Below are 26,672 nucleotides of genomic sequence, written 5' to 3'. Positions count from 1 at the left end.
AAAAGTTTTAGAAATTTCTACGAATCCTTAAAAGAAAGTTTACTAAAAATTTAAACTAAATAAAAAAAAACTCAAAATTTAATATTATTCAAAAAATCAATTAAAAGAAAATTAAATATTAATTAAAATAATAAACAATTAAAAAAAGTATAATTCCTACATCCTAATTTCCTACATATATATATATAATAAAAAAAAACCGTAACCTAAGTCACTCATCCTCTCCCTCTCGACCATCAATTCATCTACGCCGGCGCCGTCGTTTCTGACACACACAGACACACCCAGCCGCACAAAGCAGTAATCTCTCCGCGGCAGTTGCTCACCTCTGACGTTCAATCCGGTAACTTTTATTCATGTTTTGAGGATACAATATATACATGTTTTATTCGTGTTTCTTCACAATAGCCATTTTGTCTTTACAAAAAAAATAAAAATGGGTCCATAAAAAAGCTTGATGTTTAATTTGTTTTCATTTGACAATACTTGATTCAACTTTCAACTGGTATGAAATGAATCGTTAAACTCTATATTTTACTTTCCCCCTCCCTTTATTATTGGATATTTAATTCAATTGAAAGATACCCTTTTTATTTACCATGTAGATAATTGGAAAAAAAGGAAATGGAGAACACCGATTCATCATCGGAAGGGAAAAATTTCAGAGTCCGGAAGCTGGAACTTTCAGACAAAAGCAAAGGTTTTATAGAGCTGTTACGACAATTGACTGTTTGCGATTCAGTTTCCGACAAAGAATTCGAAGATAGATTTAAGGAAATAAGTATGTACGGTGATGATCATGTTATATGTGTAATCGAAGATGAAACTTCAGGTAAGATCATAGCTTCAGGGAGTGTTTTTATCGAGAAGAAGTTCATAAGGAAGTGTGGTAAAGTTGGGCACATTGAAGACGTGGTGGTTGATGCCGGTGCGCGAGGGTTGCAATTAGGGAAGAAAATCGTGGGTTTTCTTGCGGATCATGCTCGTTCCATGGGATGTTATAAGGTTATTTTGGATTGCAGCAACGAGAACAAGGTGTTCTATGAGAAATGTGGCTTTAAGCAGAAGGAGATTCAGATGGTTAAGTATTTTGTTTGAATATATTATTTTGCTTTTGCCTTTTCTTTATGTGCATTGCTTGTTTTGATGTTGATTTCAATCACCAATGCCATATTTCTTTAAGTACATTAACATGGATCCATACAAGTGATTCACTGTTCTATCTGTTTGATGCTTCTAGGTAAACTTGTTAGGCATTCCTTCAATAAAACCTTTTCAATTCATGCTTGTTCGTGACAAATCATTCTGCCATTTATATACTTCATTGATTAAATGTGTGTTAATCCATAAGTAGAACCAAGAACAATAAAAAGTTATCTTTGAATTAAAGGAGCATAAAGAGTTCCACAACCATTGTCTAAATTAAGATTCAAGATCAAAATCCATTCAGGAACTATAAACGTGCAACAACAGAACGGGGCAAAGTGAACTTGAATCTTATCAGCAAATGTTTCAAAAACAGGAGAATTCCTAGTGAACTGCGGCAGCAACTGAGAAATAGATATAAAGCGAAAAATCACAGCCTTCTTCCACGTCTGCCACCCTTTCTGCGGGTACTATCAGTGGGAATGGGAGTAACATCCTCTGAGGTGAAGAAAGAGTAACATTGTAAGTTTAAAGAGAGTTGAAGTAAATGGAACCAATGAACTGAATCAACAGGATGAAAGAATTGCACCTATGCGGCCGATTTTCATGCCTGAACGAGCAAGGGCTCTAAGTGCTGATTGGGCACCAGGACCAGGTGTCTTGGTCTTGTTACCTCCAGTAGCACGGAGCTTTATGTGAAGGGCTGTAATACCCAACTCCTACAGATAACGTTCATGAGAAAGAATAAGTTCAAGGCATGGAACTATGTGGCACAAAGTTCAAATAGGTAAGTGATAGAAACCTTGCAGCGTTGAGAAACATCTTGTGCTGCAAGCATGGCTGCATAAGGGAAGACTCGTCCCTATCAGCTTTCACCTTCATTCCACCTATGTATATAACAAAAATTAAAATTACTCTTCATAAAAACAACTCCAAGCAAGGACATGAATATCAGTGCACGTCAATGTTCGATTAACAAATTATTAAAAACTAAATCTTAATTGATCCAATAAATTGAGAGATGACAAAAACCCAAGATAGCAAAAGAACCATTTTCAAAAGATCACCACAAAACATACCAGTGATGCGAACCATTGTTTCCCTTCCCGACAAATCTGTCACATGCTGCAATTGCAATCAATGGCATCATTTTAAATGGAATGAACTACCGGAAAACAAAATCAATGTAAAACAGAGAAGCTGGGAATGTTATCACTTACTATAAATGTGTCGTTAAAAGAAGCAAAAATGTGAGCCACTCCAAAAACATACTCGCCTTCTCGGACAGCAGGTCCAAGGGTAGTATTCTCCTCCTTGGGCTCCCTAACCTTTCTCCTCGACTACAGAATACCACAAATCAAAGGAAGTGTCAACTAAATCTGCCTTGAACCAACAAAACACTAACAAAAAAGATCCTATGAATCTATATAAACACCATTGGCAACAAATACAAAGTTTAAATCTAATCTAATTAGTAAATGATTCTAATAAGAAATTTCCCTTTCAAAAGACTAAAAGACAGAGCTTTGCGTATTTTCAGTTTTATTTAGCTTCAGTGTTTCCTATTGACAGTTGGTATGTAAAATTCCATTCTTTTAAATTTCTATTCAATACCCGAATCCTAAACTTTTATTTTTCTCATCTACCAAACAAATTTAGCTTGATGTTGAGAGAAAAGATAAAAGAAAAAACAAGACTTACCATGGCTTCAGGCGAAATGCAAGAAAGTTGTCAAATTAGGGCTTTTGGTGAGGGCTTCTGCGGATGACAATTTTAGCTTCGGAAGAGACGAAGTAGTATCAGTTACAGGTTTTTAGAGCTAGGGCTTTGATGTCTTTCAGAGTAAATGACGAAAGGGACCTTGACTTAGATTAACTTGCTCAAATTGTCATTTTGGTCCCTCCCATTTAATTTTATATTCTAGAATTTTTATAAAACATTGTATGATTTATTGATGGGCTAATTTATTTTGAATAATATAGTATAAAGATCTATTGTTAGGATGATTCTCATCTATTTTATTTCATTTAAAACATTAAAATTTAAATTTTTTTTATACATTTACAATTCAAACTTTAATCTTAAAAAATTTAACATTTTATCTAACTAAATCAAATCAACTAATAATTAGTATATTATACTCTAGTTAAATAGTGGAATTACACAAATGGTCTCTTGATTATATGGTATTGTTTTAATGAGTCTTCTTACTATTAAAAGTTACAAAATCATCCCTCGATTATATGACACTACTTTGTTGAGTTCCCTGGCTATTAAAAAATTACAAAATTATCACTGACTATTCATATGTTCTAAACTCATCACGTTCCGTTAAAAATTTATGATAATATGAGTTGGACATTAACCTGCTGATTCATATATGATAAAATCATAATTTAATGATGCCTATTGGCATCGTCGTTGCTTTCAAGAACCGACTCGGTGACATAATATTTCGAGCACTAGCTCGACATCATAATATATATAAAGACTCAATCCACAAAATACAACTTAAACAGTTTTAGGATCAGATTCTTCATCATATCCCAGTTGTGAACACTAATTTTTCATTTTACTTAAATTATTATTATTAAAATTAAAATTAAAATTATTATAAATATTATTATTATATTATTATTATTATATTATTATTAAATAATTATTACAAACCCAAATAATCAGGCCCATTTTACAACCCCAAACCCTAAACCCAATTAGGGTTTTCATTCATCTCTAGCCGCCTCATCATCACAGCCGTTGGATCTGAGAGATCCAACGGTCAACAGGAGGTCCAACAATGCAGCTAGGGTTTCTAAACCCTAGTTTCTACATAGCCACGTCCCAGCCGCCGCTCCAAAGTTCCAGTGAGTTCCAGCCGCCTTGCCGACGCTTCAGTGCCACGATGACCTCGACAGAAGCCTCCAGAAGGCCAGCTGCTCCCCACATGTCACGGCTATGGGGTGAGTCACCACATAGCTATGGTGACTCACCAGAAGTCTCCACTGGAACCGGTCCGACGAGAGCCTCAGTGGTGGCTATAAAAGCCACCACACCTGCAAGAAAGAAAAAAACGGCAGAGAACGACAAAAAAAAAAAACAGAAAAAAAAACAAAGCAAGAGCTACCAACGATCCCAATCAACGACAAACCAGAAAAGAAAAAAAAAAAGAAGAAGAAGAGAACAGAGGAACTTACTCTGTCATCGGAGAACCCCAAACGTCACCGGAGAACCGAAATACCGAAGGTGAAAATCGTAGATTTACGATATATTATAGGGTTTTAGGTTAAAATAACCTTAGATCGGACCTTAGGACGTTTAGATCTACGCTTTGGGGGTGTTTTTGGTAAATTCCGGCCACCGTTTACGGTGGCCGGCGACGGTGGCCGGCGGCGGAGTACGGTGGCCTATGGCTGCCGGTTTCCCTCCGGCGAGGGAAACTAGAGAGAAACCAGAGAGAGAACTCTGGTTCTCTCATTCAGAGAAAGAAAGAAAAGAAAGAAATGGGAAAGCTTGGCCCTTCGGGCCAGGCGTTTAGGTTTTATAAACCCTCCCCCGAACGACGTCGTTTTGGGGAGGGTATCTGTGTAATTTAAGAAAGGGTAAACCCTTTCCGCAACCCTTATAGTTCTGTAACTTTGCAATTTAGTCACTGAAATTGACTTTTAATCATTTTAATTTAGTGTTTAAATTTTATTTTATTATATTTTAACCATTAACTGTATTTATATATATTTAGGAAAATATCAAATTTAGTCCCTCATAGTTTATTAATTATTATTTTAATCACGTATTAATTAATTAGGTTAATTACACTATTAATCATTATCTTTCATAATATTTCGAATTATTATCTTATTTTTAATACTTTATATTTAGTTTTATAATTTTTGAATTTCTTTTATTTTGATCATTATTTAATTACAATATTATTTTGTTATTACTTTATATTTTAATTATTGCTTTAATTATTATTTTATTATTATCTTAATCATATATATATATATTTTTAATAATAATGTTTATTTATTTTTGATATCAAAGAAAAAGGCAGTCTTAATATAACTGGATGTCTTATTCTGGTATTTTAAAATAATTAAATATTATAAAAATTATAATTTAGTTTTATTTAAAATATTAAAATTTTAATATATTTTTATCAAAGAAGAGAGCTGTCTTAAGATACCTAGAAGCTATTTTCTGATATTTTTGAATAAATAAATATCTTACTATATTAAAATAAATTTTTGTCATAAAAAATGTTTGTCATTTATTTATTTTTTTAAATATTGAAGAAAAGAGTTGTTTTAAGGCACCTAGAAGTCCTTTTCAGATATTTTTAAATATTTTTTATAATTTTGAAATAATAGTATTATAAATTAAATATATTTTGAATTTTTTAAATTTATAATAATAGAGACAATTTATAATTAAAAAGTACCAATTTTTGGGCGTTGTAGGGGTGCTAATCCTTCTCTAAACGTAACCGACCACGAATCCCTTTTATTATTAAAAAGAACGAATTTTTGGTTATAAACGCAGATCAGTTCATCTTTTAACTGATGTTTTCTTAAAAACTCTGTTAAAAGATAATTTTTAGGTATTCGACCTACCTGATCCAAAAGGCCGATGGCGACTCCCAAATTATTTTCAAAACTATTTATTCACATCAATTTCACCGCCAAATAAATTTTTCGTGCCCGGACGAAATCCGGTTACGACAGCTTGGCGACTCCGCTGGGGAATGTCAAACTTTAAAATCAATTATAAATTGTCTCTATTAATTAGAAATTAAAAATTCATTTATTTAATTTTTAATTCTTTTCTTTCAAATTTTTATTATTTATATTTTTATATTAATATATTTTTTTTTATTCAGGTATTAATTATTTTATTTATCTGTTAGAGGTTTGAATATTTCTCCTCACACACAACACTTGCATAACATAAAGCTCTATAATTGAGTTTGTCCTTTTAAGTGGGAGTGAAAGCGACGTCTTCGTGAGAATTTATTCTCCGTGTTAGACCTAGCAAGTAACTTTCGGGGTTCATATGCTCTATGTCTTCGTGAGAATTTATTCTCCGTGTCAGGTATAGAGAAATGTGTCCCCTCGAATTGAACTCGATCCGTTTAAAGTCTGTAATGGACTAGGATTGAGGGTTGACAGCCCAAGGGGGCATCAACAAGGACAATTCGAGTACCTTTACTCCTAGAACTGAAACTCTGCATATAATAAACCCTAGAAATTCACCTAATCTAAGACAGTACTGAACCTCTGTTCATAGGTGTACACAAAGGAAAAATAAGCTCTAGCTTTTAATTTATTTAATTTATTATTATTTTTTCTCCCTGAATAAATGCCTGCGAACTAAAAATCATGCGGTTAGGTTAATTTTTCCTAACAAAACATGGAACTAGAAAGCATGAGGTTAAGATTTCTACCTTAATAGATAGATTTTTTATTAGTTGGTAATAACTATTTTATTTTTTCTCATTTCTTTTGTTTGCATTGCATGATCATAGCATAACCAAAAAGGTGTTTACTAGAAAGACTGTTCATCGTATTGGAAAGAAATCGTAAATGGACAAAAAGTTTTATGATAAAACAAAATATGATGCGGCCAAAGAAAGACATCCCTGAGGAAACTCTGAGGATAGAAGCAAGCTATGCACCCAAAGATCGTATGACCATTAAGGAGCAAGAGGAGATACGAGAAATAAGAGAGCAGATGTCCAAGATGATGGATAGAATATCTGTTTTGGCCAAAGGAAAAGAGATTCCAGCACAGAAAGAGAAAAAACCCACAGCCACAGAGAGCAACGGAGAACAAGAGACTACAACAACGACGAACAAACATAAAGAGGAGACAGAGACCAACGACCAGCAACCAAGAGCCACAAACAACCAAAAACCAACAAATATTAAACCGAAAGAGAAAGAACTTACCAAAGAGGACTCCACGGTCACCGGAGAAACAATAAACATCCACGCGTGACAAAAAGATTCGAAATACTCGAAGTAAAAACCAAGATTATTCATTTATTTTGCCGTACCATCATCATGAAAAACAATGGAGCAATCTTATGAGGGACTACAAGATAAGTGGCCAGAATAATTGACAGGGTTACCTCGGGATACAAGGAAAGAAGCGTCAGATTCAGTACCAGATGAATCAGATCAAATTATTCAGGGAATGGAATCTGATAAAAAAAAGATAACTGCTAAAGAGAAATCGTGCTATCAGATTGAAGAGTCAAGAAAGATAACATACCCTGGGGCATCCCACTTGAACCCAAAGAATAGCCTCGTTAATTATTCACAATATGATAAGAGAGTCAAGAAGGCAGATGAAGAAATCAAAAACATGAAAGATGTTAGTGCCCACCACAAAGAATTAGAAGCACGAGAGCTCAGCTTGGTTCCAGATTTGATTATTCCCCATGAATTCAAAATGCCTGATTTTGAGAAATATGATGGCGCCAGTTGTCCCTTAATCCATTTGAGAATGTTTTGCAGAAAAATGGAAGGATATTTAAGTTCTGATGATTTGTTAATTCACTCCTTCCATGATAGTCTTGTTGGCCCAACAGTAGTCTGGTACAATCAGTTGACACAAGAACAGATCAAGAAATGGGTTGATTTAGCTGATGCATTTTTGGGACAATATCGGTATGTTAAAGGCTTAGCTCCAACACGTATGGATCTTCGAAGAGTAAAGAAGAAAACCAATGATAGATTTCAAGAATATGCCTTAAGATGGAGAGGAGTGGCAGCACAAGTTCAACCTCCCATGTTAGAAGAGGAGATATCACGTATGTTTCGTGATTCCCTTCCCGCTCCTTTCTGCGAGTTGATGCAGGCAAATCTGACAAAGGAATTCGAGAATCTTGTGACAAGTGGATATTTAATTGAGAATGTAATCAGTGAAGAAAATTCAAAAGTCACATCCAGGAGCCCGACGGTTCAAAAAGCAAAAGCTGATCATGTGAATGAGTATCGCATCCAGAGTCCTCGCAATTGCAAAGAAAAAGAGCAAGTAACTGTTCGGATCGACCAAAGAAAGTCATGCGATCAAGAAAAACTTTGGAAGTGTTCCAAACTTCCATTTCAGACTTGTATCCTCATTTGGTTAAAGGTCAATACATCACACCAAGACCAACTAAAGTGACACCAAATCCTTGTGCTCATAGCTATGATCAAGATAGTGTTTGTAATTTCCATTTGGGGGTAAAGGGGCATTCTACAGGCAATTGTAGGCCACTGTTAAAAGAAATTGAGATGCTTGTTGACAAAGGGGTTTTGACACAAGAAATGATCAAGAAATGGGGGCGAATAAAGAAAAGAACCCTGATCCTATTACATACCCAACATTATAGGAATAATGAGGCATGATGCATAAACAAGTGGAAGTGTTATCTACCACTGTAGTACCTTTCATTTTCAGCATCTTGTTTGAACTTGTTTTTTGTTCCTTTCTCCGTTTTTTTTTGCAATAAATAAACTTGTGTTGCTTTTATGGTTATGAGCAAAGAATCAAGTTTTAATCTTGAGATTATTGAGTATCGAGTAGATTAAATATCCTTTTAAATTTTCAAGAGTTATAGATCTATTGGCAAGTGGTAAAATTATATCTTCCATATCCCATCCAATGCCAATTACTCAACCCTTACCAAAACCAAATCCTGACACTACATTTATCTGAGACTCTGAAGAAATGTCTCTACCTGTTTTTGAGACACAAACTCTAGATGTTTACCTTTTCGGGTAGAGTTGATTGATTGATGATACTACCTTCCACCATATACATGACTTTATAAGTCACACATTTGTCCTTCCAAACACAAAACCATCCAAGCAAAAAAACCTTAAAAGAACCAAACTTTCAATTATCCGTGAATCTTACTGTAAGAAGAGACGAGATGAGGCATCATGGACCAACTCATTGAAGATAATTTCGAGTGATTATGGCATACTTAAAGAAGAAGGGAAGAGTGATTGATTAAAATAAACATATCATGCATTAATTACATTTTTCATGTAAGTAAAATTGATCTTGAATATTCATCCCCCTGGAGATACCTCTTTTTACAAGGACTTCTATGTATGAGATGACTAAACTTCACGCACAGTTTGAGATCAAGCATGCAAATTCAGTGTCATATCGCCCAAAGATGAATGGGGCATTTGCAGGAGCAAATAAGAACCTTAAGAGGATCATTACAAAGACCACTAAAGCTTACAAGGTTTGGCACGAGAAGCCACCTTTTGCCTTATATGCATATTGAATTAATGTGCGAACATCTATTGGGGCAACACCTTATTGTTTAGTCTATGGGATGGTAGCAGTATTACCAATTGAAGTTGAGATCCCATTATTTTGTATCCTCAAGGAGGAAAAATTGGAGAAGACTGAATGTATCCAATTTTGATTTGATCAATTAAACCTTATTGATGGGAACCAAGTGAAAACTATTTGCCATGGGCAGATGTATCAGAAATAGACGATGAAAGGTCACAAACAAAAAGTACATCCGAGAGAGTTCCAAGAGTGTGATCTAGTATTGCCTTTACATAAAGATTTCCGTGGGAAATAGAGGCCTTTTCCTGAGAAGTGTTGATCTTGGCAAAAATAGATAAGAAAGTTATGAAAACCCAAATAAACTCAGATTCTGTCAAGAGATATTATGCTTAAGAGAAAAATGACAAAAGGAAAAGGAGACGTCCAAAGCAATTGAAGTATTAGACTCATCCAGCAAAAAAAAAACAAAAAAAAATTGAATCAAGATGGTTGACTCATGGAGCCTCAAGTTACAAGATGGATCAAAGATTCATATTCAACAAGAAGAGCAAGAAATGATGAAGATATAAGAAAATTAAAATGAACCTAAAATTTGGCAGTCTAGAGGGATCCAGATGATAAAAAATCCCCGGCAAGACAGATCCAAGTCAAGCAAAGCAAGATTGAAGGCATCCAATTAAGAGAGAATATCTTCAGAATTCATTCCGCCTCTCAAGATTGATTTTTATTTGCAAAAATTGGTTTTTAAAATCTTTAATGCATGATATGAAAAATGATAAAGGGGGGTTCAAGATGTAAATTTTTAAATAAACATCTTAGAACCAAAGAAGGATTCGAGTTGAAAACCTAAAAAAGGCGGCTCGAATATTGAATGGTGCAACAATGACATAAGAGACGATCTTAAGCTCTTAATAAAGCACCGCACATCCCAAAGACGTTCCTGAGAGTATGGAAACAAGAAGAATTTCTACAAAAATGAGCATAACAACCATTTCTTCAAGTTAGTGGAAGCCCGAAGCGATATACTGAACCAACTTGAAAGAACCTACTTTACCAAAATCAACCTACACCTCAAATCAGTCAATAATTTTGACACTTGCCATAGGACTATGATTTTTGAATGATTTAAAAGTGTAGTTGATTTATTTGATATTCATTAAACTCATTGTTTATGATTTGATTCTATTGTGAACCTAAGAAGGGCATTACTTTGCAAAATTCTTTCATTCTTCAATAAACAAAGGAGGAAAAAACATTTTCAAACCTGGCAGTCTCAAATGAGAAAGGTCCTTGAAGCAATTGTTGCTTATTCTACCTCTGTTGTAGAAAAAAGAATAAACAAGGCCAGAGGAATGAAACACTTCACATTTTTGAAGGCAAGTGGTCCAAGAAGCCAGAAAGTCTGGGGAATTGAACTTGTGACACTCCCCTATCACATTATTAGTAGCTCATCAAGAAAGATTATCGTTTATCTCATGTTGAGGTCGATAAGCATCACCAGACAAATTACTTTCCCCAGCCATTAATCCATGTTTCTGGCAGATTACATCACAGAGATATAGGTCCCAGTAAGATGTATTATGGGAATGAACAAGTCACTACTTGCACTCTGGTTATACCGTGATGTTGGCTCAAGTCTTGATACATCATTGCTACTTCTTCTAGGCCGATCATTTTCTTTGTCAAGATGATATTCATTATGTCCTTCAGAAGATTGCTGAATTTGAATTTAAGGACTTATAGCACAGAATAAGACATTGGAACAAATTTTACATTTGTATGCCGTACAGGATTCCAAAAGTTGAGATAACCAGTTTTACCATCAACTAAACCTTTCCATGGTTAGGGAAGAGTGGGATAAGACAGTGTGTATTTTGGAGCAGCAGAAGAGACAGTCATTGTGGTAGTCATTGCAAGAAAATGCACCAGCAAAAATCTTCTATTTCATCCTGATGATGTTTATTTCTTCCAGTAAGGTTGTTACACTGGATGTCACCGACAACAAGGTCGAATTCGACAAATCTACTCATCAATTGCTCCAACCGATCATCATTCAGTTCTTGCACATCCGTTTTCAAAAATATGCCAAGACAGTAGAAGACAACCTCTGCATTATTGATCCCAGAAAAAAAAAAAGACAGGACATTGATATCACCAGAGAACATGTCTCTAGCAGCTCCTTATATATGGTTTTTAGGGAAACCTAGAAGCATTTCTACCTCATCAGGTTCAAGTGGAGCAACTTTATTTCTTCCAACCCATACCAGATTCCATTTTCGGCACTCATCAAGAACATACTTCTGGACACTCGAAGGTAGCTCATCGTCATAAAGCTTCAAGAGCCTTACAGATCCTTTCTGTCAATCTGGAACTTCTTGTACATGTTTGTAAGCAGTTCAACTTTGTTCTTGGATCCCATGAAGACTATCATTTCTTTGTCAATAGAAAAGCATCAGCACATGGAGGAAGCAGAATAAGAGAAAATCTGTCTTAATTGGCAGAATTATGAATATAGCCCTTTTCAGTGTAGTAGCATGGAAATGCTTCGAATCTACAAATTCTAGCTCTACATCAAATAAGCATTATGATATTCTAGTCCAAACATTAACTGGAACAAATGTAATGTGCTCAATAGCATCTTCTGGAAGTGTTCTTTGAGTTATCTGATCTGGTTAGACAGAACCAATCATTGAATTTAGAAGATGAATGTGCTCATAGCATCTTCTGGAAGTGTTCTTTGAGTCATCTGATCTGGTTAGACAGAACCAATCATTGAATTTAGAAGATGAATGTGCTCATAGCATCTTCTGGAAGTGTTCTTTGAGTTATCTGATCTGGTTATACAGAACCAATCATTGAATTTAGAAGATGAATGTGCTCATAGCATCTTCTGGAAGTGTTCTTTGAGTTATCTGATCTGGTTATACAGAACCAATCATTGAATTTAGAAGATGAATTTGCTCATAGGAGAAATAAAGAGACTCAATAGCATCTTCTGTAAGTGTTCTTTGAGTTATTTGATCTGGTTTGGTAGGAACTACAGAACCGATCATTGGAATTGAAATATGAATTGCATGATCATCTTCATTAAGAAGCTTCTTTTCAAGCTTCCTCTGCTTCTTCCTTTTCCACAAATCATAACCCAAGTTTTGCCTTTGCTTGTAATTGGGATCATTGCATAATGGCTTCCTATCTTCTACCATAAGAAGTGCATCAGTAACCCTAGCCATTTGATCAGCACATATAAAATCTGTCAATTCTGCAATTGATGAATCTGAACCACATCTCTCCATGGTTATTGAAGCTTCAGCCTCTGAGAATCCCATTTTTGTCAAGTATAACAGTTTACTCTCCTCATCAGAATCAGAATTCATGATTTCCTCGATATTAGAAGAACTATCAACATATATGAAATCATCATGAAATATCGCTTCATAATCAGATGAGTTGTTATTAGAATCAACATGTTGCATGGGTGCAGATTTTTGATGAGCTTGTACCATTGTATATGTAGTCTTGCTATTGCATCATATTACTGTTTGCATAAATTGGTTTCTCTCCCACAGAAAAGTATATTTCAGATATGGCCTTAACTGAAAGATGATAGGCCAATGTGTTAGCTTGGAACGGATTACCAAGCTATTTATACTGCTCTGTCTGAATAAATCCCTCCAGATACAGAAAATGGTCACCTCATTCAGAAGACACATATCTCAGACGTTTCTATTAGAATGATTGAGTACTTCTTAAGTTGTAACAACATGAAGAGATTTCCTCCAGTTACTTGACAATACTACTGTTTAGTAACACCAGAATGAGAGTATTCAAGATAAACAGATTTGGGGCACGAATAAAGCCTCAAGTACCTACAATAGTTCATTGTCAAAATTGAACCTCGTGGGGATCATGACATTCCAGTCAAACAGAGATTGAGAGTGAATCAGATAAATCTAGAGGGACATCTTGAGGGCCCATTTCAACCAGAAATATAATATTGGGGCATTTTGAAGGCTCACAGCAATATGAATATTTGGGCATTCTTGGAAGCTCATCTCAACAAGAAGTAATGTTGAGCACACTTTTAACATCTGTATCAGCAAATATTGGGGCATTTTAAAGCTCACTTCAGACAGATCCATGTGGGGTATTTTGAAGACTCAGATTAACAAGAAGCAAATATTGGGGCATGCTGAAAACCCTTTTCAAACAGAATCAGAAATGTTGAAATATTCTGAATATTTATCAGCAAAATGTTGGGGTATGCTGAAAACCCATTTCAATCAGAATCAGAACTGTTGATGCATTTTGAACACTTGTATTAGCCAATGTTGGGGCATGCTGAAGGCCCACAATATCCTGTGTAAAGATCATTGACTTGAACAAATATTTCCAATGAGACAGAAAGATATGAAGAATGAAAATGGTGAAACAGTGACAGTCGAGCTGACTATACATAATTGTTTCGTTCATCAGGCAATTACATTATGATCATGATGTTGAATAAATGTTTACTCAGCAAGTATGTTTTCAAATACCTAATCTTCTTAACTGTATGTCACATGACAGTGTGTTCTTTGATAAACTACATTACGGTTGCATGAATAAAGATGATCCCCAGGTAGACTACTTGATCCAGGGTTCAGTTCCTTAAGATCTCAGCATTGAATTTGGCCTTCTGTGTGTCGGTGATAATTGAAAATATTTCTTTGAGATTCCTAGCAAATAGTTTCAACCATACTATTGAGATTATGAAGCTGTATTTCACATCAGTTTTTGCTTCCTTGATGACATTGAAAAGGGAGACTCGACTCTCACTTATATTACTGTTATTCCCGTTGTTATTTGGGATCATAATTGCTAGCCAAGATGAACTGAGTTTTCATCTATTTTGGTTTTATCATTTATATTTCATCCCCAGCTGCAAAAATTACATGGATATCTTTCTGTACATAGATCCTACAGTTGATTTGTTTCTACTTCCTACAAAGATCATTATAGAAGAAAATGTGATCAGTATCACATTTGTCTTTGCCTGAGATGATATCAAGATCAGTTAGTGTCTCCTATTCAATTCAACACTAGCATATCTTAAGAAATTGACCAACTTTTTGGTCATACCAACATCACACTTGAATCCCCATAGAGTTTTGTTCTCAAATGGTCTTGGGACATTATACAAAAGTTTTAAACACTATGCAAAGAAGTTTCTTGACCGGCAATCCAAGCAGAAGCCACATGAGATGATGAATGTGTTGTCAAATGTTTTATGAACCAGTGATTATGGTGTTGAACCAGTGTTGCAATCATATGGTTTCCATTTATTGACCCAAGATGAATTTTGTCTTCTTCAACTTCAAGATTAAAAGTGAGATATAATGAAGACTTCTTTCCACAGAAGGAGAGCTGAAAATTTTGACAACAAGAAACTAGTGGAGCCAACTAAGGTTGAACGACAAGTTGTTGTTAAGCATCTCGACATGATATGGTCCAAGTTGCCTTATTCGAGATCTGATTATATATGGAGACATGAAAGGAATTGGAAAAAATCTTCCTTGTGATATGTTTCAAGAGTCAAATTAGAACAGGCTCTACTCTCCTAATTAATCCCTGCTGAGTCAGGCATATCTACATCTACACTCTTCAAAGATGATAGATTCTCTTTTTAAAGATGATAGATTCTCTTTTCAAAAATGAAAGCTTTATGGGATTTCTACACAAGTCCAAGCAAATAAAGTTGGTTTTATCTAAGACAAAATGGGGCATCAGGGTCATAATTTTGACTACGACAAGAGTTCCACAAGAAAAACATTTCTTCTAATACTTAAAAGAAGCAAAGAAGGCACCACGATACAAGTTCTGCAGAAATACAAGCTTGATAGCATAAGTTCTTACACTAATATCTAGAGGTAACCCTGGCAATAAATGATGAAGTAAAGGAAGACCAAGTTCACCACTTTGAAGTCAAATGAAGATTGCATCAATATTCATGCATTCATAAGAACATCATTTGCACAATAGACAATGCATTACATAGATACATCTGAGTGCATTCAAACATAAAGTTTTACAGATCTTCGGAAGAACAAGAAGATTCATGGTAAGAAATACCTTACAAGAAGAAGGTATTCAAAACCGCAAATACAGGAATTATACAAACATCTGAAGAAGTGATAGATGCAATCCACAAGAATGAAAATTATCTTGAGATTAGAGCATGTTACCCAATCAATATGTTATTTTGAAACATAATGAGAAAACGATTTTCATAGTTTCTCATTTATCTTTTCTGAAATCAAATTGTTGAAAAGTAAGAAAACGATTTTCTTAGTTTTTACTTAGTAAACTATTTCTCACATCTGTAAGCCCTTCAGTGCATGATGTTTCCAAAAAGCCTTCGGGAGCTTTTTGATGTTTTCAAAGCCTTCGGGTCATCTGTAAGCCCTTCAGTGCATGATGTTTCCAAAAAGCCTTCGGAAGCTTTTTGATGTTTTCAAAGCCTTCGGGTCATCTGTAAGTCCTTTAGTGCATGATGTTTCCAAAAAGCCTTCGGAAGCTTTTTGATGTTTTCAAAGCCTTCGGGTCATCTGTAAGTCCTTCAGTGCATGATGTTTCCAAAAAGCCTTCGGGAGCTTTTTGATGTTTCCAAAAAGCCTTCGGGTCATCTGTAAGTCCTTCAGTGCATGATGTTTCCAAAAAGCCTTCGGAAGCTTTTTGATGTTTTCAAAGCCTTCGGGTCATCTGTAAGTCCTTCAGTGCATGATGTTTCCAAAAAACCTTCGGGAGCTTTTTGATGTTTTCAAAGCCTTCGGGTCATCTGTAAGTCCTTCAGTGCATGATGTTTCCAAAAAGCCTTCGGGAGCTTTTTGATGTTTTCAAAGCCTTCGGGTCATCTGTAAGTCCTTCAGTGCATGATGTTTCCAAAAAGCCTTCGGTAGCTTTTTGATGTTTTCAAAGCCTTCGGGTCATCTGTAAGTCCTTCAGTGCATGATGTTTCCAAAAAGCCTTCGGGAGCTTTTGATGTTTTCAAAGCCTTCGGGTCATCTGTAAGTCCTTCAGTGCATGATGTTTCCAAAAAGCCTTCGGTAGCTTTTTGATGTTTTCAAAGCCTTCGGGTCATCTGTAAGTCCTTCAGTGCATGATGTTTCCAAAAAGCCTTCGGGAGCTTTTTGATGTTTTCAAAGCCTTCGGGTCATCTGTAAGTCCTTCAGTGCATGATGTTTCCAAAAAGCCTTCGGTAGCTTTTTGATGTTTTCAAAGCCTTCGGGTCATCTGTAAGCCCTTTAGTGCATGATGTTTCCAAAAAGCCTTCGGGAGCTTTTTGATGTTTTCAAATCCTTCGGGTCATCTGTAAATCCTGCAGTGCATGATGTTTTTAAGACCTCTGGAATGATGTTTTCAACATTTTAGTCTTACTTAAAAGAAGTCAAATGAAAAATTATTGTTTTTTCGTCTTTGCTCTATTCTTGTTAACACAAGAATGAGCAAAGAGGGGCAGCTGTGAACACTAATTTTTCATTTTACTTAAATTATTATTATTAAAATTAAAATTAAAATTATTATAAATATTATTATATATTATTATTATATTATTATTAAATAATTATTACAAACCCAAATAATCAGGCCCATTTTACAACCCCAAACCCTAAACCCAATTAGGGTTTTCATTCATCTCTAGCCGCCTCATCATCACAGCCGTTGGATCTGAGAGATCCAACGGTCAACAGGAGGTCCAACAATGCAGCTAGGGTTTCTAAACCCTAGTTTCTACATAGCCACGTCCCAGCCGCCGCTCCAAAGTTCCAGTGAGTTCCAGCCGCCTTGCCGACGCTTCAGTGCCACGATGACCTCGACAGAAGCCTCCAGAAGGCCAGCTGCTCCCCACATGTCACGGCTATGGGGTGAGTCACCACATAGCTATGGTGACTCACCAGAAGTCTCCACTGGAACCGGTCCGACGAGAGCCTCAGTGGTGGCTATAAAAGCCACCACACCTGCAAGAAAGAAAAAAACGGCAGAGAACGACAAAAAAAAAAAACAGAAAAAAAAACAAAGCAAGAGCTACCAACGATCCCAATCAACGACAAACCAGAAAAGAAAAAAAAAAGAAGAAGAAGAGAACAGAGGAACTTACTCTGTCATCGGAGAACCCCAAACGTCACCGGAGAACCGAAATACCGAAGGTGAAATCGTAGATTTACGATATATTATAGGGTTTTAGGTTAAAATAACCTTAGATCGGACCTTAGGACGTTTAGATCTACGCTTTGGGGGTGTTTTTGGTAAATTCCGGCCACCGTTTACGGTGGCCGGCGACGGTGGCCGGCGGCGGAGTACGGTGGCCTATGGCTGCCGGTTTCCTCCGGCGAGGGAAACTAGAGAGAAACCAGAGAGAGAACTCTGGTTCTCTCATTCAGAGAAAGAAAGAAAAGAAAGAAATGGGAAAGCTTGGCCCTTCGGGCCAGGCGTTTAGGTTTTATAAACCCTCCCCGAACGACGTCGTTTTGGGGAGGGTATCTGTGTAATTTAAGAAAGGGTAAACCCTTTCCGCAACCCTTATAGTTCTGTAACTTTGCAATTTAGTCACTGAAATTGACTTTTAATCATTTTAATTTAGTGTTTAAATTTTATTTATTATATTTTAACCATTAACTGTATTTATATATTAGGAAAATATCAAATTTAGTCCCTCATAGTTTATTAATTATTATTTTAATCACGTATTAATTAATTAGGTTAAATTACACTATTAATCATTATCTTTCATAATATTTCGAATTATTATCTTTATTTTTAATACTTTATATTTAGTTTTATAATTTTTGAATTTCTTTATTTTGATCATTATTTAATTACAATATTATTTGTTATTACTTTTATATTTTAATTATTGCTTTAATTATTATTTATTATTATCTCTTCATATATATATATATTTTTAATAATAATGTTTATTTATTTTTGATATCAAAGAAAAAGGCAGTCTTAATATAACTGGATGTCTTATTCTGGTATTTTAAAATAATTAAATATTATAAAAATTATAATTTAGTTTTATTTAAAATATTAAAATTTTAATATATTTTTATCAAAGAAGAGAGCTGTCTTAAGATACCTAGAAGCTATTTTCTGATATTTTTGAATAAATAAATATCTTACTATATTAAAATAAATTTTTGTCATAAAAAATGTTTGTCATTTATTTATTTTTTTAAATATTGAAGAAAAGAGTTGTTTTAAGGCACCTAGAAGTCCTTTTCAGATATTTTTAAATATTTTTTATAATTTTGAAATAATAGTATTATAAATTAAATATATTTGAATTTTTTAAATTTATATAATAGAGACAATTTATAATAAAAAGTACCAATTTTTGGGCGTTGTAGGGGTGCTAATCCTTCTCTAAACGTAACCGACCACGAATCCCTTTTATTATTAAAAAGAACGAATTTTTGGTTATAAACGCAGATCAGTTCATCTTTTAACTGATGTTTTCTTAAAAACTCTGTTAAAAGATAATTTTTAGGTATTCGACCTACCTGATCCAAAAGGCCGATGGCGACTCCCAAATTATTTTCAAAACTATTTATTCACATCAATTTCACCGCCAAATAAATTTTTCGTGCCCGGACGAAATCCGGTTACGACACCAGTGAGTAGGTTAACGTCCAACTCAGACGACCGTTAATTTTTTAACGAAGAATGACGAGTTTAGAACATACGAATAGTCAAGTGACTATTTTGTAACTTTTAATAGTTGGGGTACTCAACAAAAAATGCCTTATAGTCAATGGACTATTTTATAAATTTCAATAGTCAAAGGACTTAATAAAATATCACCCTATAGTCAATGGACCATTTGTTTACTTTACCCTTAAATAATATGTTTTAGTTCAACTCATTTATATGGGTATAAAATTTTGTTACTTGATTGATGTACACTATTAAGAAAAACAAAGTTATCTTGAGGTGGATTTGATTTTTTTAATGAAAAATAAGTAAATATTAATTATTTTGATGATATTATATTCACATTTCAAATGGTTTAATATATTTAAGTTTTTCAAGAATAAATTTAAATCAATCGATTAACAATTTTTTTTAAAATAGCATGTATGAAAGTCAAAAAGGATTTACCTCTTTATCTCTATCCTATTTTTTTTAAAATATTTTGGGTCGTCTCTTCTTTTCTTTTGATTTTTGTTAGTTGACGACGACACTAATTTTAATAGTAATTGTTGATTATCGGTGATTTTTTTTTTCATATTATGTTTTTTGTTTTTTATGGAGTTTTTTTTTAATTTTAAATAAGAATCTTTATCATTGTGACAAGTTTTTTCTATGCTCTTGTGGTATGTTTTTTCTCTGTCGATATAATCAAAAATTGTACAATGAAACAGCCTGTCAAATTATTTGGTTCGCTCACAACTCATTTATCACTTCGTAAATCATTTCATGAAGTTTTTATGAAGGTTATTGAGTTCTTTTGATATTTGATGTTATTCTCAATGAAATATTTCATTTTTTTCATATCTTTCGATTTAATATTTGTATGTATGAGTTTTTTGTGTGACTATTGTCCTTTTTCTCTCTTCATATTTGGTTGTGTTTTAATTTTGATTCATTTCATTCTTTTTTATTAATAAAAATCAGTTACCATTGTTTAAAAAAATAACATGTGTGAACTTTGTAGATGATGGAACACTTGAAATGCATCGAACTCTCAACTGGTAATCATCTTAAAGTAGTTTTGGAGGCTTTATTTTTTATGTTGCTGAAGTGTCATAGAATTCAACTCATTAATTTGTGCTTTGCGGATGCCTTGTTAATTTTTACCAAGGAGATATTGGACTCTATTCTATCAGTTTTCGGGGTTACGTTTAAACTCGTCCAAAACTGAATTTTTTTTCTTCAGGTGTTGATGCAGAACGTTGGAAGCTATTTATGATGCCACAGGGTTTAAAAGGGAAAGCTGCTTGTTAGGTACATTGGTATCCCCTTGATCATTAGGAGACTTACGGTGCGAGATTGTAGCCATCTTATCGACAAGATCTCTCAGATATTGCAGAGTTGGAAAGCTCGGCAGCTTTCTTATATTGGACAGTTGCAATTGATTCAATCGATGATTTACAGCACACGTAACTACTGGAGTAGACAATTGGTTCTCCCTGGGGTTGTCGTCAAAAGAATCAATTAAATGTGCTATAGATTCTTTTGGAAGGGTGAGGATAAATTCGTAAGAGCGCTCGTGTTAATTGGTCTGCTATTTGTCGTCCCAAGTCGAAAGGGGGTTTGGGGCTCAAGGATATTCGTGGTTGGAAAAAGCCGTGTCTCCTCCAGTTGATTCAAAAGCTACTTCTCAAGGAGGGATCGATGTGGATTGCATGGATTGGTGCCTATGCTTTGAAGGGTCGTTCTTTTTGGCAAGTTCGCAACCCACACAGTGGTGGATGGGTGTGGAGGAATCTGATGCGCCTTAGACCTCAGTTTGCTTTGGTACAGTGCCGCTTTGGAGATTCCGAGTGGTCGTTAGCAGCCATTTTGGATGTGATTCAGGCGAAAGAGGCAAAGGTTCGGTGGGATAGGCTTGTTTGGCAGCCGGGTCAAATTCCTTGTAATTCAGTGATTGCTTGGATGACTTTGTTGAATAGACTCCCTACCAAGGATAGACTTCATTCCTTTGATTTGCACATTGATGATAGTGGTGTGTGTAATTTGTGTTTAGAGCAGTTAGAAACAAGAGATCATTTATTCTTCACTTGCAATTACTCTAAGCAGGTGGTTCTTAGTGTTTGTTGTCTGTCGGGACAAGTGGTTGATTGGGCGTGCTGTAGTCTGAAGGGGAGATCTCTGAGGTCTGTCATGCTTAGGATTGCTTTGAATTGTTATACTGCCTCGATATGGAGGGAAAGGAACAAGTTGCTGGGCCGCTTTGACTGGTCACTGCTCAATTTGTGACTGTTTGCAGGCAATCTGCTTGCTTTGTTTTTAATTTGTGCAGGTGGTCGGGTTGAATTTGTATCCAGCTGAGAGAGTTAGGTGCTTGTAAGTGGTTTATGTACTGTTGAGTTTGTTTGGAAATGAATATATTAGTTATATCATATACTTAAAATTATACTTGAACGATTAGATGTCAATAAAAACATTTTATATCGTACAAATTTTAAAACATTTGTATATTTATAATACGTATATATTTTTCATAAACATAATTTAATTGTTTTTTGTTATTATTTGTATGGTGTCTAATATTGTCATACCCAAATCCTCCTCTCAATATGAAGGTTGTTAATGAAAGTCTTTAAATCTTTAGGCTTCAACTCTGATAAAAAGTAGCTTTGCTTTCGGTTGATCGTTTAAACCTCTTCTTTTGCTTTGAAGTCAAGAAGTGTTAGCTTTCGTAACTATACTTATCAATAAATTCAAAATTTTAAAATGAGGTTCAACTTTTTTAATATTATTAGGTATATAATTTTTTTATTTTCCTTTAATATATTGACTATGCTTAATAATTTATCTAAACTATTGAATATGCACTTAATCTGCTAGGAGACTAATCTGCTAGGAGACCAAGTGTATCCGTCCCTGATATTTGTTATGTGCGTATGTGTATATATATAAAATGATCAAGTATGAACTTAAGGGATCACAATGGTTAAAAGATTTGTTAATATCCTTTTAAGTTTCGGGTTCGAGCACTACATATGCAAGGGTATAAGCGTTCATTATCAAATGATTAAAAGTCTTTGAACAAATATTACTTTGTATTCGTCTCAAGTTTATAAAAATAATCATAAATATTATACATATTCATAAAGTTGGATTATTATGCGATATGAATGAAAATACATGATTATAATCATTAATACAAATAAAAGTTACCATTATCACGTAGAAATATAATTATTGTCACCAATAACTAGTTAGTTTACCAACAATTAGTTGATTTAGTAGGATGAGACATTATATTTTTTAAGCAAGGTCAGGTGTTCAAAATTTGTTGTTTGATAATAGAGCAAACTGGATTGGAAGGGTTGCCCTCGTCTCTGCAGTACTCGATCTGGATTAATCGATCAATAGATCGGATATCAGTGATTAATTAAAAAAATAGCTAATTTAATTAGATGAGACACTAGATCCCTCAAGCTAAGTCAACAATTCAAATCCCAGTGTTTGAGAATTGAGCAAATTAAATTGAGATGATAGATTATCCTTGCATCCGTAGTATTCGACCTGAATTAATCAACTATAAGTCGAATACCAATAATTATAAAAAGATAATTATTGTAAAGCAAATAATAATTGGATCAATTATCATATTAAAATTCTAATTTTAAATAATTATATCCTAAATTATTTGCATGCTTATTAAAGTGAATAGGACAAATATGCACCAATTCATTTGTGTATGTATATAATAAAATTATTTGATGTAAACACGCCGATTAATCATTTAATCTCAAATCTATAAAATTAATTTATTTTTTTGGATAAATATAAACATATTTTAGTTTGATTATCAAAATTGTATATGTATATAGTGAAATAGTTTTAATTTTATTTATATTAAAAGTGAAAATTGGGTGGTTAACAAATAATGTTCAAACAATTAATACAAAATTATAAAATCAATCATACCAAAAATAAATAAAAACTGGATAAAAACAATTTTAAAAAAATATATATATCTATTTTGACAAAATTGCAAACAACAATAACATTATTTTTATAATTTTACTATTTCCAGAAATTCCAACAAATAGAATAACAAATGAAATTATGAGAAATTAAAGAAAATCAGGAGGAAGAACAAAAAAATACTTTATGTTCAAAAGATTTATGTGTCTCTCTCTCTCTTCAATCGTCGTATTGCACCAGCAAATTTCCACCTGATTTTAATCTTAAAACAAAAAGGCCCCTTTTTCATCAATTGTTTCTTCTGGAACCCTAAAACACTATTAAATCCCCAATTTACATTAAAAAAACAGAGAAAAAATCACTTGTAGTTCCATTCCACTTTTCAATTCATTATAGTTTTTAGTCCAAAGGAAATACCTTTTTTATATTCGTTTTTCCTTCATTTTTTCGTCGATCATTGTTTCAGAATTCGTTTTCTCTTTGATTCTTTTTTCTTTGGAAAGCAATTAAAAAAAATCGTATCACGTTTCTTTCACTTCGTATGATTATATACAGAAATGGAGCCAAGCTTGCTTCAATGGGAATCCGACACTTTATTCTCAGCAGCCGAAGTTGTTCAAGAATCAGCTGACAGGTTTCCCCCCCCCCCTAAAATATCGATAATTTCCTTTTATACTGATTTGCAGTTTGCAAAACAATTTTTTTAATTGTAGAATATGGTTTTAATGCTTATGTTTTCTTTTTAATTTCTCTACAACTAGCTGTAAAATAATCAAAGTCTAGGATTTGTCTCTTCTCTTGTCCTTTCTAGGTATATTTGGCAGCTAAATTAATGTTGGTTTGATTTTCTTATAAATTTTGCCTTAATTGCATCTACTGAATTGAAATAAAGCTACTTTAAAAGACCTTTTTTTTGGCTTTTAATTGGCCTAGTTTTCTATTATTGTATTAATATGGAGCCATCTATTATGATCTATTTTCTTATGGAAGTGAAAAACTAATGGTTATTTGGTTTGGTATTTTCAGGATGGAATCGATTTTTCGACTTCTTTTGCACGAAAAAGTCCTTGTTCAAAGTGATCATCCTGACCCGAAGCTGCTTGCTTTGATTGGCTATCATAAGCGCGATCTTGCTACCATACTCGAAACAGCAAAATGGCAGGTATTGATTCATATTTACTCTTCAGTTTTATATCCGTTTAGCTAATTTATGTTTTTCGAGTTCCCTTAATTAGTTCACTTCATTGTTTGCTTCAATTAGTTGGAAGATTTTGAACTAGCAGTTAACTCATCAGCTAAGATGGACCAGTCTCCCTTTAAGGAGCATGTCATTTCCAGACATAAACAGTTTATTATAGCCATTAGAGAACAGATAAATAATGTTGAGAAAAGCTTGAAGGAAATGGAAATGGGGAACCCCATGAAAAACTCGTGTGGAAACTTGAATGAGCAAGATAGAGACGGTCTGGCATTATTTCTTTCTGGTGAGGATCACAATGAATGTGATATTCGTTTTGACTCGGATGATAGTGACATCATGAAAAGATTTCTTGATCCGGTCAAAGCATCTTGCTCGACAGATGCAGGAATTGTTGCAAATGGATGTGGAGAAATCAAGGAGGTAAATACGACTGGTGTTGTGTACAGTAGCCATTGCTGTGATCCTGTGAAGGAGAATAACTTAAGGAAGGTGAGTTCTCATTATTCTATAAAATTGGGACTAGATTCAGTAAACACTTGTATTGGGAATGCTGAAGATAGAAGTTGGGATTTAGAAGCTGGTGAAAGCAAAGCTAAGAGTTCCTTCCACGAGAATAAGTTGAGTGGTTCTTCCAGCAGAACTAATCTCTTTGGGTTCTTCAATAATTTATGGACTGCATATGGAAATAGTGTTCCTAGCAATTATACGAAGCGATTGAAAGATGGTGAAGAAGGGCATTCCTCCTTGTACATCAATGCGGCTCGTGCTGCATGGGTATGTTTCAGTACCCATCCTAATGCTCAGGAGTCTGTACTAGCATCAAACGAAATCGAGTTCTTAATTGCTAATATTATATTTATAAAGAACCAAATTTGTAACAATAAGCAATGTGGTTTTGTGCATTTATTCGTTTAATTGCTAAACTTGCTTATCGCTATTTTTCTGCAATTTGCAATAACTCATCATTTCCTCTATAGCAGAGAGTCATGTTATATCAGTCAATAACCTCTTCTTATGGTCTGAATCTCTTTCACAGGGTCCACGTATTGGGCTAAGTTTGGCTCTTGGAGACTGTGGTCATCGGGGATTACATGAGTCTCTCTTAAAGGCCATGCACCTTCTAAGGAGGCTTGGGGCATGTGATGCCAGATTTGTTAATCAGCGATCCATACAAATGATACTAACAATAGTATTTGCCTTCACTCTTTTAGGTAAGCACTTGATTTCTATATGCAATATATTTATCATACTCAATTTCTAATGATCTCTCTGTTTGATGCATTTTAGATCATCGAATGTACTGCATACATCTTTAACTTGTTAGGCATTCTTCTGATAGAACCGTTTTCATGCTTGTTTTCCAATCACCTGAGGTGCTCGCATATATACTATTTCTGCTGTGACTTGGGGGATTATATGACCGATCAGCTGGTGTATGGGTAACAAAGTACCAAATCATAAGTGTGTTTTTTGGCGATGTTTCCTTTAAGAACTTAAATGACATGCAACAGAAAAAAGGTTGTGCTTTAATATATTTAAAAAAAGGTTATGCTTTCGTCAATGAATCATATTGCCTATAAATCATCGAATTCCTTACAAAATGCTTCAGCATGAATTTATTTACTATGATATATAACGGCTTGGTTTCGCATTGCATCTTGTCAACGCTTACACCATGAGAGAAATATATGATTTGCTTTTTAAATAAAGGTATGCAGGAGATAAATTTATTCTACATCCAATATTTCTATTCATTCAGGTATATTGGTCTTCTACGTTGCTTGAAAACGGTCAGTCATTTGCAATTCAATGACCACAACCAACATTTTCTCACCTTCCCCTAAACGGTGTATGCAAAACTTGTGTTTTGCATGTCGATTCAGTTGTTCTGGGAGGTTATATTGTTGAAGTGCCATAAAGTCGCTAGTCTGTGATGCTGTTTGTGTTGATGATTGCCAAAGCAAGATGAGCAGCTGCAATATCAGTTAGTATTCGTGAGTAAGCCTTGACATTTGTTATATGTAATAGAAAACAAAACATCTCATGTACTCTAGATCAACAAATTTATTATGCCATTAATTCATTTCTGTGATGACATGTGTATTATCATCTGCTTTATTTCTTAGTGATGTTTGTCAGATGTATTTTATTTAACTGATTTAGAGATACTTTATGATTCAATTTAAGCACAGGAGATTCCATGGACAATAGATATTCATTTGTATACTTACAATTAAAGTATCAGTCAACAATGCCAAGGACAAGAGAGTTCATAAGCCAATTATACCTGGCAAAAAGACTTGTCCCTGTAACTTGAGCGGCAATAAAAGACTAAAACAGAGTTATCTATTAGCATATATTCCACAAGTCAAAGCAGGAACAATAAAAA

General features: G+C 34.2%; 2 protein-coding genes and 1 pseudogene across 4 annotated transcripts; 2 read left to right on the top strand and 1 right to left on the bottom strand.

Annotated features, from left to right (window-relative positions):
* The first annotated feature begins 235 nt into the window (after nt 1-235).
* Nucleotides 236-25,518, top strand: LOC120113764 (glucosamine 6-phosphate N-acetyltransferase-like). 2 transcript variants are annotated; one of them, XR_005515336.1, is made up of 4 exons: nt 236-343; nt 606-1,153; nt 7,588-7,599; nt 25,467-25,518. XR_005515336.1 is itself a non-coding variant. In XM_039134810.1 (2 exons), the coding sequence occupies exon 2, from the start codon at nt 625-627 to the stop codon at nt 1,096-1,098; it is 474 nt and encodes a 157-aa protein (XP_038990741.1). In that variant the 5' UTR covers nt 236-343; nt 606-624; the 3' UTR covers nt 1,099-1,192. The 2 variants fall into 2 exon arrangements, 1 of the variants encoding a protein (XP_038990741.1); XM_039134810.1 differs by lacking the exons at nt 7,588-7,599; nt 25,467-25,518 and having other exon boundaries at nt 606-1,192.
* LOC120113766 lies at nt 1,388-2,943 on the bottom strand (annotated as a pseudogene).
* LOC120113760 lies at nt 23,309-26,491 on the top strand. 2 transcript variants are annotated; one of them, XM_039134809.1, is made up of 5 exons: nt 23,309-23,716; nt 24,109-24,244; nt 24,344-25,057; nt 25,320-25,494; nt 26,043-26,491. In XM_039134809.1, exons 1-5 carry the CDS (start codon nt 23,640-23,642, stop codon nt 26,066-26,068), a joined length of 1,128 nt encoding a protein of 375 aa, XP_038990740.1. In that variant the 5' UTR covers nt 23,309-23,639; the 3' UTR covers nt 26,069-26,491. The 2 variants fall into 2 exon arrangements, with proteins under 2 accessions (XP_038990740.1, XP_038990739.1); XM_039134808.1 differs by lacking the exon at nt 26,043-26,491 and having other exon boundaries at nt 25,320-25,559.
* Nucleotides 26,492-26,672: the final 181 nt, after the last annotated feature.

The sequence above is a fragment of the Hibiscus syriacus genome, unplaced genomic scaffold (assembly GCF_006381635.1).
Source record: "Hibiscus syriacus cultivar Baekdansim isolate YM2019G1 unplaced genomic scaffold, ASM638163v2 tig00110213_pilon, whole genome shotgun sequence".
In the NCBI taxonomy this organism is placed as follows: domain Eukaryota; kingdom Viridiplantae; phylum Streptophyta; class Magnoliopsida; order Malvales; family Malvaceae; genus Hibiscus; species Hibiscus syriacus.
Note: the sequence above shows the minus strand (reverse complement) of the source record. Positions and strands in the feature narration are given on the sequence as shown.